The following is a 14,755-nucleotide window of genomic DNA, read 5'->3' as shown; positions in this document are numbered from 1 at the left end:
GTAGAGTGAAAGTTGCCATCATTAGTGAGGAAGGAAAATTAATGCCTGAAAAACTGTTGTTGATCTTCTCGACATGATTTGAGCCTGCGTCGCGGTAGAATTCCATTTATCTCCTCGATTTTTTCTAAATTATATGTATTCTAAATCACGACATTTTAAGACGATCTAGTCTGGTCCGCCCGTCTGTCGAAATGAAATTTTTCCTGGTTACTTCTTATTAATGTAGGTCGGTGGGGATTGTAAATGACCCAAATCGGTCCACGTGTAGACATAGCTCCCATATAAACCGATCTCCAGAATATACTTCTTGAGCTACTGGAGGGCACAATTCTTATACGCGTTGGCTGAAATTTTGCACAACGAATTTGCCTATGAACTCCAATAGATGTAATAATTATGGTTTCAATCGGTTCAAAACCTGATGTAGCTCCCATAGAATCCGATCTCCCGAATATACTTTTTGAGCCTATAGAGGACGCAATTCTTATCTGATTTGGTTGAAATGTTGCACGAGAACCTCCAAAATATGTGCCGAGTATGGTTCCAATCGGTCCAAAACCTGATATAGCTCTCATATAAACCGATCCCCTGAATAAACTTCATGATATTCTAAACGGTGCAATTCTTATCCAAGCATATAAAAAATTCATGGGGATTTCATGTTATTATCATTTTTAGTTTCTGCCTATAAAGAGAAACCGTCCAAAGAACTTGACATATGCGATCCATGGTGGAGGGTATATAAGATTCGGCTCAGCCCAACTAACCATGCGGGTTAGCTAACATGAAATGTTGCCAAGTTCACACTGGTATATTTGCCAAACTACAATAGAAATGATATAGAACCTACGAGTATGTCTGAATCGGGTCAGACTTTAATTATACCCTCCACCATAAGATGAGGGGTATACTAATTTCGTCATTCTGTTTGTAACTACTCGAAATATTCGTCTGAGACCCCATAAAGTATATATATTCTTGATCGTCGTGACATTTTATGTCGATCTAGCCATGTCCGTCCGTCTGTCCGTCCGTCCGTTCGTCCGTCCGTCCGTCCGTCCGTCCGTCCGTCCGTCCGTCCGTCCGTCTGTCTGTCGAAAGCACGCTAACTTCCGAAGGAGTAAAGCTAGCCGCTTTAAATTTTGCACAAATACTTCTTATTAGTGTAGGTCGGTTGGTATTGTAAATGGGCCATATCGGTCCATGTTTTAATATAGCTGCCATATAAACCGATCTTGGGTCTTGACTTCTTGAGCCTCTAGAGTGCGCAATTCTTATCCGATTGGAATGAAATTTTGCACGACGTGTTTTGTTATGATATCCAAACTGTGCCAAGTATGGTTGAAATCGGTCCATAACCTGATATAGCTGCCATATAAACCGATCTTGGGTCTTGACTTCTTGAGCCTCTAGAGTGCGCAATTCTTATCCGATTGGAATGAAATTTTGCACGACGTGTTTTGTTATGATATCCAACAACTGTGCCAAGTATGGTTTAAATCGGTCCATAACCTGATATAGCTGCCATATAAACCGATCTTGGGTCTTGACTTCTTGAGCCTCTAGAGGGCGCAATTGTTATCCGATTGGAATTGAATTTCGCACGACGTGTTTTGTTATGATACCCAACAACTGTGCCATGTATGGTTTAAATCGGTCCATAACCTGATATAGCTGCCATATAAACCGATCTTGAGTCTTGACTTCTTGAGCCTCTAGAGGGCACAATTCTTATCCGATTTGAATGAATTTTTGCACGAAGTATTTCGTTATGATATCCAATAACTGTGCCAAGTATGGTTGAAATCGGTCCATAACCAGATATAGCTGTCATATAAACAGATCTGGGGATTTGACTTCTTGAGCTTCTAGAGGGCGCAATTCCTATCCGATTTGGCTGAAATTTAGCATGACGTATTTTATTTTTACTTTCAACAACTGTGTCAAATAAGGTTCAAATCGGTTCATAACCTGATATAGCTGCCATATATACCGATCTGGGATCTTGACTTCTTGACCCCTAGAGGTCGCAATTATTATCCGATATGCCTGAAATTTTGTACGACGGATCCTCTCATGACCATCAACAAACGTGTTTATTATGGTCTGAATCGGTCTATAGCCCGATACAGATCCCATATAAATCGTTCTCTCTATTTTACTTCGTGAGCCCCAATGGGCGCAATTCTTACACGAATTGGCTGAAATTTTACACAGGTCTCCAACATATAATTTAATTGTGGTCCGAACCGGACCATATCTTGATATCGTTTTAATAGCAGAGCAACTCTCTTCTTATATCCTTTTTTGCCTAAGAAGAGATGCCTGGAAAAGAACTCGACAAATGCGATCCATGGTGGAGGGTATATAAGATTCGGCCCGGCCGAACTTAGCACGCTTTTACTTGTTTTATTATGCAGAACCTGTTTATGATTTGTAGCTATTGCAGTCATAAAAGCTCATATCAGCTAAAGGATGCATGTGGTAGCTATATATATACAGTGGTGGCCATATAATTAGGTACAAAGTGTTTAATTTCGAAAAGTCTTATTTTTATTGAAATTAAATGATGATTAGAAGCATGTATTTAGGAAAATATAGGAAACAAACTTGCTGAGTTTATCATCAAAATTAAAGAAAATAATCGGTCTAATTTTTGTCTGGACATGTCATTAGGGACACTTATGTTTTCATGTATAAACTAAACTAGTAAGGAAAGGCTAAATTCTGTCGGAGCCGACTAGTTATGTCACCCTGTCTTGACCCCTAGGGTATAAGGGGCGATTTCTCATTGGGACTGTTTTGCATGGACAGAGTTGTCATGATCCCCTATGAATGACTTATTTTCCTATACATGGTAACTCTAGTGAATTGTCAGAGTGAAGTCTGTGCATGAAGATTTCGATTCCGCCATTCGGCTAAAAGTACTCGAGAAGATAACTCAGCAAATTGAGAGAAGAATTAAGTGCCGTGTTTTCCCATTGCTGTGTCCACACCACCGTTTGGATAGGCTTAACGGAACCCCAACGTTCCATGGTACACCAAGACCACCTGATACCTGTTTTTACTTGGGTTGCTTAAAAGCCAATGGTTTAGACGTTTCTAGTGAAGTTGTAGGAACCCCTTGACTTCCCCATGGTTTTTATTCGTACAGGTTCTAGAAGTCCCGCTTGGCAACGGACCCATCATTGGTCTTGCTACTTCCGACGTTTACACCGCAATTGCAAAGCTTTGTATCGGCGACAACTCCAAGACACACACATAGCCATGACAACCTTTTTGTATAGAGGGAAATTCCACCAGACGGCTCTCGCTGGGTTTAGGCCGTGTGCTAAGCTCTCCACCGACGGTCCATCGGTTGAACGAGTCCCAAGGCCAATGTGTGTACACATTTTTTTCGTTTGAGAACAAGGTACCTATCGCTGGCAAATTGACTCGACACAATCATCAACAGCGATAACTAATATTGAAGTCTGTGAAGTAAAGCCATTGCAGCTTTTTTAGTGGAGAATAAGGAGAACATTTATCGATTACGATCGGCATACCATTAGAAATTATTCACAATGATCTTACTTCTGACATAGTTTTGAAACCAAAGGCCATTCCTTCGGTTATGTTTTTGTGTGAAGGCAGATCAAATGATGCCATTGTAGCGTTTTCGTTGGTTAGCAGATCGATTACGATCGGCATACCATGAGAAATTATTCAAAGTGAACTTACTTCTGACATAGTTTTGAAACCAAAGGCCATTCCTTCGGTTATGTTTTTGTGTGACGGCAGATCAAATGATGCCATTGTAGTGTTTTACCTACCAGAAAGAACGCCGATAAATTCTCATAACGCGGGATTGATATCCTGATACATTTTTATATTAAATATTTCTATCATAAGTTTCGTTAGGATATAGACAGATTTCTATTCCAACATCGATGGGTTATTCCTGCAAGAATTAGACCCAATAACTTTGGCGTAAGATCCCAACAAATCGAGGTCGATAGGTTAGGCGGTTAGACATTTCAGCCATGATGCAGAGTGGCATCAGAACAACCGAATCTGGCTTATTGGTGTAGATTTCACCTTGTACATATAAGCTATACCATACAATTAACCTTAAAGATTTCCTTTTAAGACAATTTGAGATCTCCATATAACAATACAAGCTAGGTTAACTTTATTGAAACATGTGATTTTTTTTGTGAATTGCGAAATGGACCATAAAAATTGCAATTGCAAATTTTGCCCATGAACATTCCACTAAGGAACAGGGGCAAACTTCTCACATATCAATGAGTGCAGTCCGATTCAAATTTTAAGCTCAAAGATAAGGGGCCTCCCTTTTATATCCGAGTCCGAACGGCGTGCCGCAATGCGACACCTTTTTGGAGAGAAGTTCTACATGGCATTTTACCTCACAAATGTTGCCAGCATTAGGAGGGAAAAACCACCGCTGTAAATTTTTTTTCTGATGGTCTCGCCAGGATTCGAACCCAGGCGTTCAGCATCATAGGCGGACATGCTAACCTCTGCGCTATGGTGGCTTCCAGAAATGGACGATATGTATTTATAATTCCGTAAGGTGAGGTAAGGAGGTTTCCAGTCATGATTTTAAAGGGAACCATCAACACCAGAAGGCGACCAAAATGGATTTTTCTAACGGTCAATCCGCAGAGAGGGGTCCAAGAGCATCAGAATCCCCACCATCAAACCAAACAGTCGCAGACATATAATGTCGTCCTTTTTATTAATTTTGTTGCAATCAGTAATGTTCCATGTGGTTGTAGCAGTTAAAAGTATCTACGCGAGACTAAGCTAATGCCGGAGCTCATAACAGTACCACATCGTGGCTACCACGAACCACATGACCAAGGCGCCTGTATTTTAAGGAAGAGTGGACGGCGGTGAACGATTTTTTTCCTCTAATAAATCACTACCCTACAATTATAAATTCGGGCAATAGCTATATGTATATGATAGCTCTATCTAAATGTAGACCGACTTTTTTCGAACAGATCTTTGAAAATCATTACTACTACGGCCAAGTAAGTGCACATCCGGCTATAAATATATATATGGGAGCTATATTCAAATCTGAATCGATATTGATGAAATCTTGCAGATATGTTAAGATCAGTAACAAAACAATCAGTGCCGAATTTTGTGCAGATCGGTTGAACATTGTAGTTACTACGGCCATTTAAGTGCAAATCGGTTGAGACATATATATGGGAGCTATACTCGTATCTAAATATGGACCGATGTTGATGAAATCTTGCAGATATGTTAAAATCAGTAACAAAAATATCCGTGCCCAATCTTGTTCAGATCGTTGGAAAATTGTACTTACTACTGCCATTTAAGTGGAAATCGGGCCACACATATATATGTGAGCTATATCTAGGTTAGGCATAGGTTAGGTTTAAGTGGCATCCATTATGATACCACAGGAACAGAAGAAGGAAGATGTCTTCTAGTTCCTACCGTTGAACCATTCAGATCGCTTTAAAAAGCCCAATAATTTGCGAATGTTCACATCCGCTAAATCAGACAGTTTCTCAAAGAAATGAGAACCTAAAGTGGAACTCCTTCTGAATGCCGGTGCGGGATACACACACAGAAGGTGTTCTATAGTCTCTTCCTCTTCGATGTTCTCACAGCTTCTGCAAAAGTCGTTGCAGGCAACCCTCAGTCCGTCAGCATGTTATCCGATTAGACAATGACTTGACATGACGGACACAATGACTGAGACGTCCGTTCTAGCCAATGGCAGCAAAGCGGTAGACCTCTTCAAGTCTAGAAAAGGTCACATAGTTCTGGAATGCTCACAACCCCCTCTTTGTGATCATCTATTATTCGTTGGCCTTCGGGGCTGATCCTGAAAACTTTGTCGCTAGGGACATACCCACAGATTCCAGTTTCCCTGGAATGTGTAAGGTAGTACCAAGTCTCGCAAGCTCGCCCGCCTTACTATATCTAAATCTGAACCAATTTTTTGTGATTAGTAGCAAAACAATCTCTGCCAAATTTTGTACAGATCGTTAGAAAATTTTAGTTACTACGGCCATTATAGTGTAAATCGGGCGAGACATATATATGGGAGCTAAGGGGTGATTTTTTAGCTAATATCTTTTTGGTAATACTGGCTTAAACAGCTAATGCACATTTCGTGTTTTGTTTCACGGTCAAACATCTTCAGTTTGGTCTATAAGTTAACCATGAATCGTCTTACAAACGAACAACGCTTGCAAATATTGAATTCTATTATCAAAATGTGAATTCTCTGTTGAAAAAGTTCATCGCGCGGTTCTTCCTTTGAGCGACGAAGCTCATTCTTGACTAAATGGGTACGAAAATAAGCAGAAATGTCAATTTTGGAGTGAAGATCCGCCAGAATCATTGCAAGAGCTACCAATGCATCCAGAAAAAGCCACAGTTTGGTGCGGTTTATGGGCTGGTGTCATCATTTGACCGTACTTCTTCAAAGATGATGCGAATCGTAACGTAATTGTGAATGGTGAGCGCTACCCTGAGATGATATCCATTTTTTTTTTGCCCAAAATGCAAGAGCTTGACTGGCATGATATGTGGTTTCAACCAGACGGTGACACATGCCACACAGCACGCGTAACAATTGTTTTATTGAGAGGCGAGTTCAGTGAACATTTTATTTCATGTTCGGGAACGGTCAATTGGCCGCCTAGATCGTGGGATTTAACGCCTTTATACTATGTTTTTGTGGGGCTATGTTAAAGCTCATATCTACACAAACAAACCCGCTTCAATTGACGCCTTGGAAGACAACATTTTAGCATTTATTCGTGAGATACCGGCCTGAAGGATTGAAACAGTATACCATAATTGGACTAAGCGGATTGACGCAGTCACGGTCAACATTCGCATGAAATAATCTTCAAATATTAAATCATATTAATTCAAATAAGGTTAGGTAAGAGTGGCAGTCCTTTGCAGACTCACTTTTAAGTCAGTTGTGATACCACAGTAGCGACAGACCAAGGCTTCGAATCGAACCCACGACCCCTGCACTGGTAAACCAAGCACGCTACCAACTCGGCTACCGGGGTGCCCAATTCAAATTAAGATTTCATGCATTTTTTGAATTTAATGTGTTTTTTTTTTTTTCTTTTTTTGAAAAACTTTCCTATAGCTCTTAAAAAACAACCTTTATAAAACTGTTCCCAACTCCGATTCAAGCTACTCTTAATTCCATCTATTCTTCAATTAACTAGTGTAAAAGTCTCTCTTTTAGAAATTTACCTTATTCAAAATATTGATAAATTCCTTCATAGGTTGAAATATACTTTTGTCATGCCGAGAAAATATTGTGCCAAATTTTAGAAAAAATTGAGTAAAAATGAGGTTTCCAGAACAAAAATACCGAAAATAGGGGGCACGTTTTTAAGTTTAACCGATCTGGACCATATTCGTCACAGTTGTATATTGTTTTTTTTTTTAACACTCCGTTCTAAATTTCAGCCAAAACGAATAAAAAAAAAATTGGATAGAAAAAAGTTTTTATGGGCTTCAGATCCCTTATCGGCAGATCGGTCTATGTGACAGCTATATGTAAATATAGTTCGATCTAAACCATTTTCAGTTCGAATATCGGGAGGCTCAAAACAACTCACTATTTCAAATTTCAGCGAAAACGGGTAATAAATAAAGCTTTTATGGGCTTCAGACTCTTTATCGGCAGATCGGTCTATATGGCAGCTATATCTAAATATTGTCTGATCTGAACCATATTTGGGTCCTATGTTGGGAGGCCCAAAACTGCTCACTACTTCAAATTTCAGCGAAATCGTGTAATAAATACAGCTTATATGGGCTTCAAACCCTTTATCAGCAGATCGGTCTATATGGCAGCTATATCCAAAAATAGTCCGATCTGGACCATATTTAGGGCGGATGTCGGGAGGCCTTAAACTACTTGCTGTTTAAATTTTAGCGAAATCGCATAAAAAATAAAGCATTTATGGGCATTAGACCCTTTATCGTCAGATCGCTCTATATAGCAGCTATATCCAAATATGGTCCGATTTAGCCCGTTCAAGAACTTAACCAGCGTGCATCAAACATAGAACTTAACCAGCGTGCATCAAACATATTCACGTATATCAGCTCAATATCTCAATTTTTGAAAGCTGTAGATTGATTACAACGGACGGACAGACACACGGATATCGTTAAATCGTCTCAGAATTTTACGACGATCCAAAATATATATGCTTTGTAGGGTCGGAAATTGATTTCGATGTGTTGCAAACGGAATGACTGAATGAATATACCCCTTATCCTACGGTGGTGGGTATAAAAACACACATTTTGTAAGCCAAAGATGTTTAATTTGGAGTTTGGTCTATGTGGCAGCTATATCGAAATATGGGTCCATTTAGATCACATATGGCGTGTAAGCTGATAAGTACATTAAAACAATTTTTTTTTCAAATTTCAGCCAAATCGGATAACAATTGCTGTTTTCAGCACCTCGAGAAGTCAAATCAGGAGATCGGTTTATATGGGAGCTATATTCAAATTTAAAACGATATGGCCCATTTACAATCACCAACGACCTACATAAATAGGAAGTATCTGTGCAAAATTTCAAGTGGATATCTTCATTCGTTCGAGCGCTATCGTGACTGCTATAGACAGACGGACAGACATAGTCAGATCGACACAGAATGTCGAGATGATCAAGAAAATATATATTCTTTATGTGGTCCCAGATCAATATTTCGAGATGTAACTAGCGGAATGACTAGATTAGTATACCACCATACTATGGCGAAGGGTATAAAAAGAGCATATCGGCAGATAAATATTCGTTGAGGTAGATATAGCCTCGACGAATATTTATCTGCCGATATGCTCTTTTTATACACTGAAAAAAAGTTGGTCCAAAATTTAAGATTTTTATGCCCACCAGCATAGGATTGGGGTATACTAAACTAGTCATTCCGGTTATAATACCCTGAAATATTGATCTAGGACCCCATAAAGCATATTTATTCTTGATCGTCTCGTCATTCTGAGTCGAACTAGCCATGTCGAAATCACGATAGCGGTCGAACGCGTAAAGCTAGCCGCTTGAAATTTTACACAGATACTTAATATTGATGTAGGTCGTATGGGGATTAAAATGGGTCATATCGGTTCAGATTTTGATATAGCTCCCATATAAACCGATCTCCTGATTTGACTTCTTGAGCCCCTGGAAGCCGCAATTTTTATCCCATCTCCCTATCATCCATCTCTGAGATCTAGGGTTTTTGAAAATAGGGTAAGGGGAGGGTAAGCCCATAAAAAGTTTGGATGTTAGATATACTTCACTCTCTTGGATTTGGTGGTGGATTGGAGAAGCCAATCTCTTTGCCCCGAAAGTGGATATCAGATTTATACTCCACTCCCAAAAACCACATTGAAGCTACATATCGCTATAGTCGGTATATATGTGTGGTTTTTGGGGGGCTGTATGAGGTAAGGCGTCCCTGAAACAAATACAGATTTGAGCCCCTATTTCCCACTATCCACAAATATGTCCAATTTGAGGGGTACGCAGGGTGGGGCGGCCACCCTCATAGTTAGCCCAGAAAAGATATCAGCATCGTGATCTTCTCTCAAATTTCTTTAATTTGAGCCCCAATTGCCATTGGATTAGCGGGAGTTTATAGAGTGACACAACCCCCGAAACATTTGGCCTCAAAATTGAATATCAAATTCGTTTTCGACTACCAAATACCTATTAGTTATCGCCATAGTAGGCAATCAAGACCGGTTTGAAGGGAGTTTAGAGGTGGACCCTGAAGTAATACCAGCATCGTGCTTGAGCTCCATAATGTCAAGTTATTTTGAAGGAGGCTACGGGTCTCGTTCAGATTCATACTAATTAGTTTTTTTTTTGTATTTTGTCCGATTCAAAATTATATTTCAAAGAGACCACTTCGGATACCACAATCTTAAAGATCTGCAGGTCCTCCTGTGTCCATCCCAATTTGAGGGTAAAAAGTTTACTCTACCACTAAAGACCTTTTATTTCTGTCCTATTCTAACCTATCCTTAAATCCTTTTTTTTTGACAATATATTGAAGTCTTTTATTGTCGCAATCTACTGTCTTGCGGAACGGTAGGACGTGACCCAGATACTTAAATCCTTATACCAACATTAGATTCGAAATAAACTGCCATAGATCTTTCTTTTAATTAACATACTATCCCGATCGAACTACACGTCCTACTGAAGGGTATTTAATGGGTGGGTAGGTCCCAGACTCCGTCCTAAGTGTGCATTCCAGATTCGTAGTCAACTCCCAAAGACCTTTCATTCGATACCCATTTTGTGACGTTGGCCCTGTGGACACCTTGGACCAAATTCTTATAACAGATTCCAAATATCTTGCGTTTGATACCCATATTGTCCCATTCGGTAGTTTTGTCCTGCTGGCGGGTTTTGGGGGGTGGGGAGGGCCCTCAGACACCAAGAAATAAATTTTTATGTCAGATTTGTATTCTACTTTCAAATACCTTTCATTTGATATCCATATTGTCCCAATAGGTAAATTTGTCTTGCTGGCGGGTGGGGTGGGCCCTCAGACATCAAAAAATAAATTTTTGTGTCAGATTTGTATTCTACTTTTAAATACCTTTCATTTGATACCCATATTGCTCAAAGTGGTTAAAGTGTCCTGTTGGGTGGTGTTTCTAGTGGGGCCCCGACACTTAATGCCAAATTTGTACTGTACTCTTAAATACCTTTCAATGGATACCCATATTGTCCCAATCGGTACACATGTCCGTTCGGGTGGGTTTTGGATGGGGCGTCCCCCAAGGTCATTTGACCCCAAATTATTTTGAATTTTGCATATTTCATACATGGGACAAATGTTGAACTGCATTGTAAATTTCGTCAATACTATCGAATAAACCTTTGAGTAAACATTTCATTGAACTTTTATTCCTCTATTTTATAAACATTTTCCCAATTGGTGGGGTTTTATGACTCGATCGTTTTTGTTCAGTCTCATAGCGATCGTCTTTAAACCTACGACATTAGCAAATCATTAGGAAATTCCAATGTTTCCTAATTAAGAATCTGAACAACTGCCATCTGTTTCCTAATGTTTCAAGCATTTGCAAATAAAAGGAGACCCAGAGGCAGGAATGATCATGCAAATTGTTGACTAAATATTATTCATTGTTGTCCTTTTATGACTTCGTGGCATGTAAACGCCAAGGCTCTCCAGAGTGGCAACACAGGTAGCTAAACAGCCGCTATGACCGCTTGTGGGATTACACAATGAGTCTGCAGGTACAGCGATTTGCCCAAACACAGTTGTCATTCTATTTAATTAATGAGAACCTACACAATGCGCTGCGGTTGCAATACAGTTTAGTTAACGGCACTAAACAAACAAAGGGATTAACGCTAACACGGCAGTGTGCTAATAAAAAACAAAGCTAAGTATACGTTAGTAGGATATCTACCTCAACTCTCATATAAATTATTGGCGATACTAGTTCATGGCAACAGTCTCTTTGGCGAAATCACAGCGACAACATCACCTTGTGAGACAACGCAAAAAAATTATACTTCTCATCAATGGATTCCAAGGGAAAATCTTCAATTAGCTACACTTTGTTCCTGTACCGCGAAGAGCTGAAACGCCGACAAGTCAGCTTTAAACGTTTGAGCCGTACCAAAATCTCACTCACCGACAAGTTGATCACCAAAAGCGTTCGAAATTTGGAAAAATGCACTACCGAAGATTTGCGGGCCATCAATCAGGAATTGCTGTTCAAGAAGAAGCTGAAGCACCAAATCAAACGCATTTATAACTTGGAAAAATTGGGCATTCGCAATGCCAATCCCAATTTGGAAAGTACCGAGTTGTGAGGGATTTACTCAATGGATGGTATACAACAGTGAACTGGACAACGCTTGACAAAGCAGTGAAGAATGACTTGCCTAATCTCCTTGTTATTGGCACAATAGAATGGAAGATAACTCAAAGATTTGCTGAAACATGGCAACATTTTCTAAGGCATACGGATGTTTGGTAGCCGACAATCCACAAAGGGAAACATTTTTTTATCATGTTAGTTTGGTTAAAATTAGTTTTAAATAAAACGATTTAAAAAGATTAAAAAAATTCGTTTTTTATACCCACCACCTAGGGATGGGGGTATATTCATTTTGTCATTCCGTTTGCAACACATACAGTATGTATATTCTTGATCAGCGTAAAAATCTAAGACAATCTAGACATGTCCGTCCGCCTGTCCATCTGTCTGTTGAAATCACGCTACAGTCTTCAAAAAAGAGATATTGAGCTGAAATTTTGCACTGATTCTTTTTCTGTCCATAAGCAGGTTAAGTTCGAAGATAGGCTATATCGGACGATATCTTGATATAGCCCCCACATAGACCAATCCTCCGATTTAGGGTTTTAGGCCCATAAAAGCCACATTTATTATCCGATTTTCCTGATATTAGGGACAGTGAGCTGTATTAGGCCCTTCGACATCCTTCGTCAATTTGGCTCAGATCGGTCCAGATTTGGATATAGCTGCCATATAGACCGAACCGCCGATTTAGGGTCTTAGGCCCATAAAAGCCACATTTATTATCCGATTTTGCTGAAATTTGGGACAGTGAGTTGTGTTTGGCCCTTCGACATCCTTCATCAATTTGGCTCAGATCGGTCCAGATTTGGAGATAGCTGTCATATAGACCGATCTCTCGATTTAATATTTTGTGCCCATAAAAGGCGCATTTATTGTCCGATGATACCGAAATTTGGGACAGAGAGTTAAGTTAAGCCCCCCACATATTTCTGCAATTTGGTCTAGATCGATCAAGATTTGCATATAGCTGCCATATAGACCAATATCTCAATTTAAAGTCTTGGCCCCAAAAAAGGCGCATTTATAATCCGATTTAACTGAAATTTGACACATTGACTTATGTTAGGCTTTTCGACATCCGTGTATGGTTCAGATCGGTTTATTTTTAGATATAGCTACTAAAAAGACCAATATTTTGTTATACATAATTGAACATTGACTTGTAATTATAAGTATTTGGTCCAAATAGGATCATATTTTTATGTAACTGCTATAAGACATAATGTATGCAATTTTCACTGGATTTTGATGAAAGGTGGTTTACATATATACCCGAGGTGGTGGGTATCCAAAGTCCGGCCCGGCCGAACTTAACGCCTTTTTACTTGTTTTATTCAACACATTAACGCCGAGTGGTTAGAAAGATAAAATTCTAGCTCGAGTGAGGGAAAGAGGAATCCAAATGGATTGTTTGGGGATGTTTTATCATACCCTCTACCATAGGACTGTGGTATAATTTAGGAGATAAAGCAAATTTACATTTTTCATAGCTTCTATTTTTTCGGAACTTGCTCAAATTTCGCACGACGACTTTGCTTATGACCTCCAATTGATGTACCAAATATGGTTTCAATCGGATCAAAACCTGATATCGCTCCCATAGAAACCGGACTTCCAAATATACTTATTGAGCCTATAGAGGTCGCAATTATTATCCGATTTGTATGAAATATTAGACGAGAACCTTTCCTATGACCTCCAATAGATGCACCGAATATAGTTCAAATCGGTCAAAAACCAGATATAAACCGATCTCCCGAATATACATCTTGAGCCACTGGAGGGCTTTATTCTTATCCGATTTGGCCAATTTGTGGTAAAATTGGCTTTTCAGCAATTTTTTTGTAGCATAAAAATTGAAAAAAAAAACTTTTTTTTGAAAAATTTAGAATGAAAATTGTAGAAACCCGAATCTTGGGAACCCACCACCATGGACTCTGCTTAAATATGGCAGCTATATCTGGTTATAGACCGATTTGGACCGTACTTGGCACAGTTTTTGAAAGTCATAACAAAACACTGTATGCAAAATCTCAGACAAATTGGACATAAATTGCGGCTTGTAAGGGCTCAAGAAGTCAAATCGGGAGATCGATTTATATGGGAGCTATATAACGTTCTTGACCGATTTGGATCGTATTTGGCATAGTTATTAAGAGTCATTGCATAACGTGCAAAAATTTCAGCCAAATCGGATGAAAATTGAGGCTTCCCGGGGCTCAAGAAGTCAAACCAAGGTGTTATTAAGGGATAATTCAAATCGGGATATCGGTTTATTTGGGAGCTATATCAGGTTCTTGACCGATTTCGACCGTACTGGGCGCAGTTGTTGCAAGTCATAACAGTACACTATGTACAAAATTTCAGGCAAATCGGACAAAAATTGCGGCTTCCAAGTGCTCAAGAAGTCAAATCGGGAGATCGGTTTATATAGGTGCTATATCCAAATCTGAACCGCTATGGCTCATTTGCAATGCCCAATGACATACGTCAATATTAACTATCTGTGCAAAATTTTAAGCGGCTAGCTTTTCGCGTTCGTTCGCTATCGTGATTTCGCCAGATAGACGGACGAACGGACATGGCTAGATCGAATCAGAATGTCGAGACGGTCAAGAATATATATAATTTATGGGGTCCTAGATCAATATTTCGAGTGTTACAAACGGAGTTACTTGATTAGTATACCCCCATCCTATGGTGGTGGGTATAAAAACCATTCGAATTCTTTGACATTAATTAGAAATATACGATTTAAGTTTTAGCTCAGTGAAAAGGGACCCCATTTTTTTACTGAACATTAAGTCGAACAGCTTTTTATACCCACTGAACAAGT

General features: G+C 39.3%; 2 protein-coding genes across 2 annotated transcripts in view; both read left to right on the top strand.

The window, feature by feature from the left end:
- The window catches only part of LOC106093651 (uncharacterized), a 367,744-nt gene that overhangs the window by 110,525 nt on the left and 242,464 nt on the right, over nt 1-14,755 (top strand). The window lies entirely within an intron of this gene.
- On the top strand, nt 11,615-12,036 carry LOC106092778 (uncharacterized). The gene has a single exon (XM_013259703.2). The coding sequence runs from the start codon at nt 11,615-11,617 to the stop codon at nt 11,906-11,908; it is 294 nt and encodes a 97-aa protein (XP_013115157.1). The 3' UTR covers nt 11,909-12,036.

This window comes from Stomoxys calcitrans, chromosome 1, assembly GCF_963082655.1.
Source record: "Stomoxys calcitrans chromosome 1, idStoCalc2.1, whole genome shotgun sequence".
Classification (NCBI taxonomy): Eukaryota; Metazoa; Arthropoda; class Insecta; order Diptera; family Muscidae; genus Stomoxys; species Stomoxys calcitrans.
The sequence above is the reverse complement of the archived record's forward strand: the minus strand, read 5'-3'. Positions and strand labels throughout refer to the sequence as shown.

Coding starts and splice junctions, on each gene's coding strand:
- LOC106092778 (XM_013259703.2), top strand. CDS start 11,615: ATGGATTCCAAGGGAAAATCTTCAATTAGCTACACTTTGTTCCTGTAC.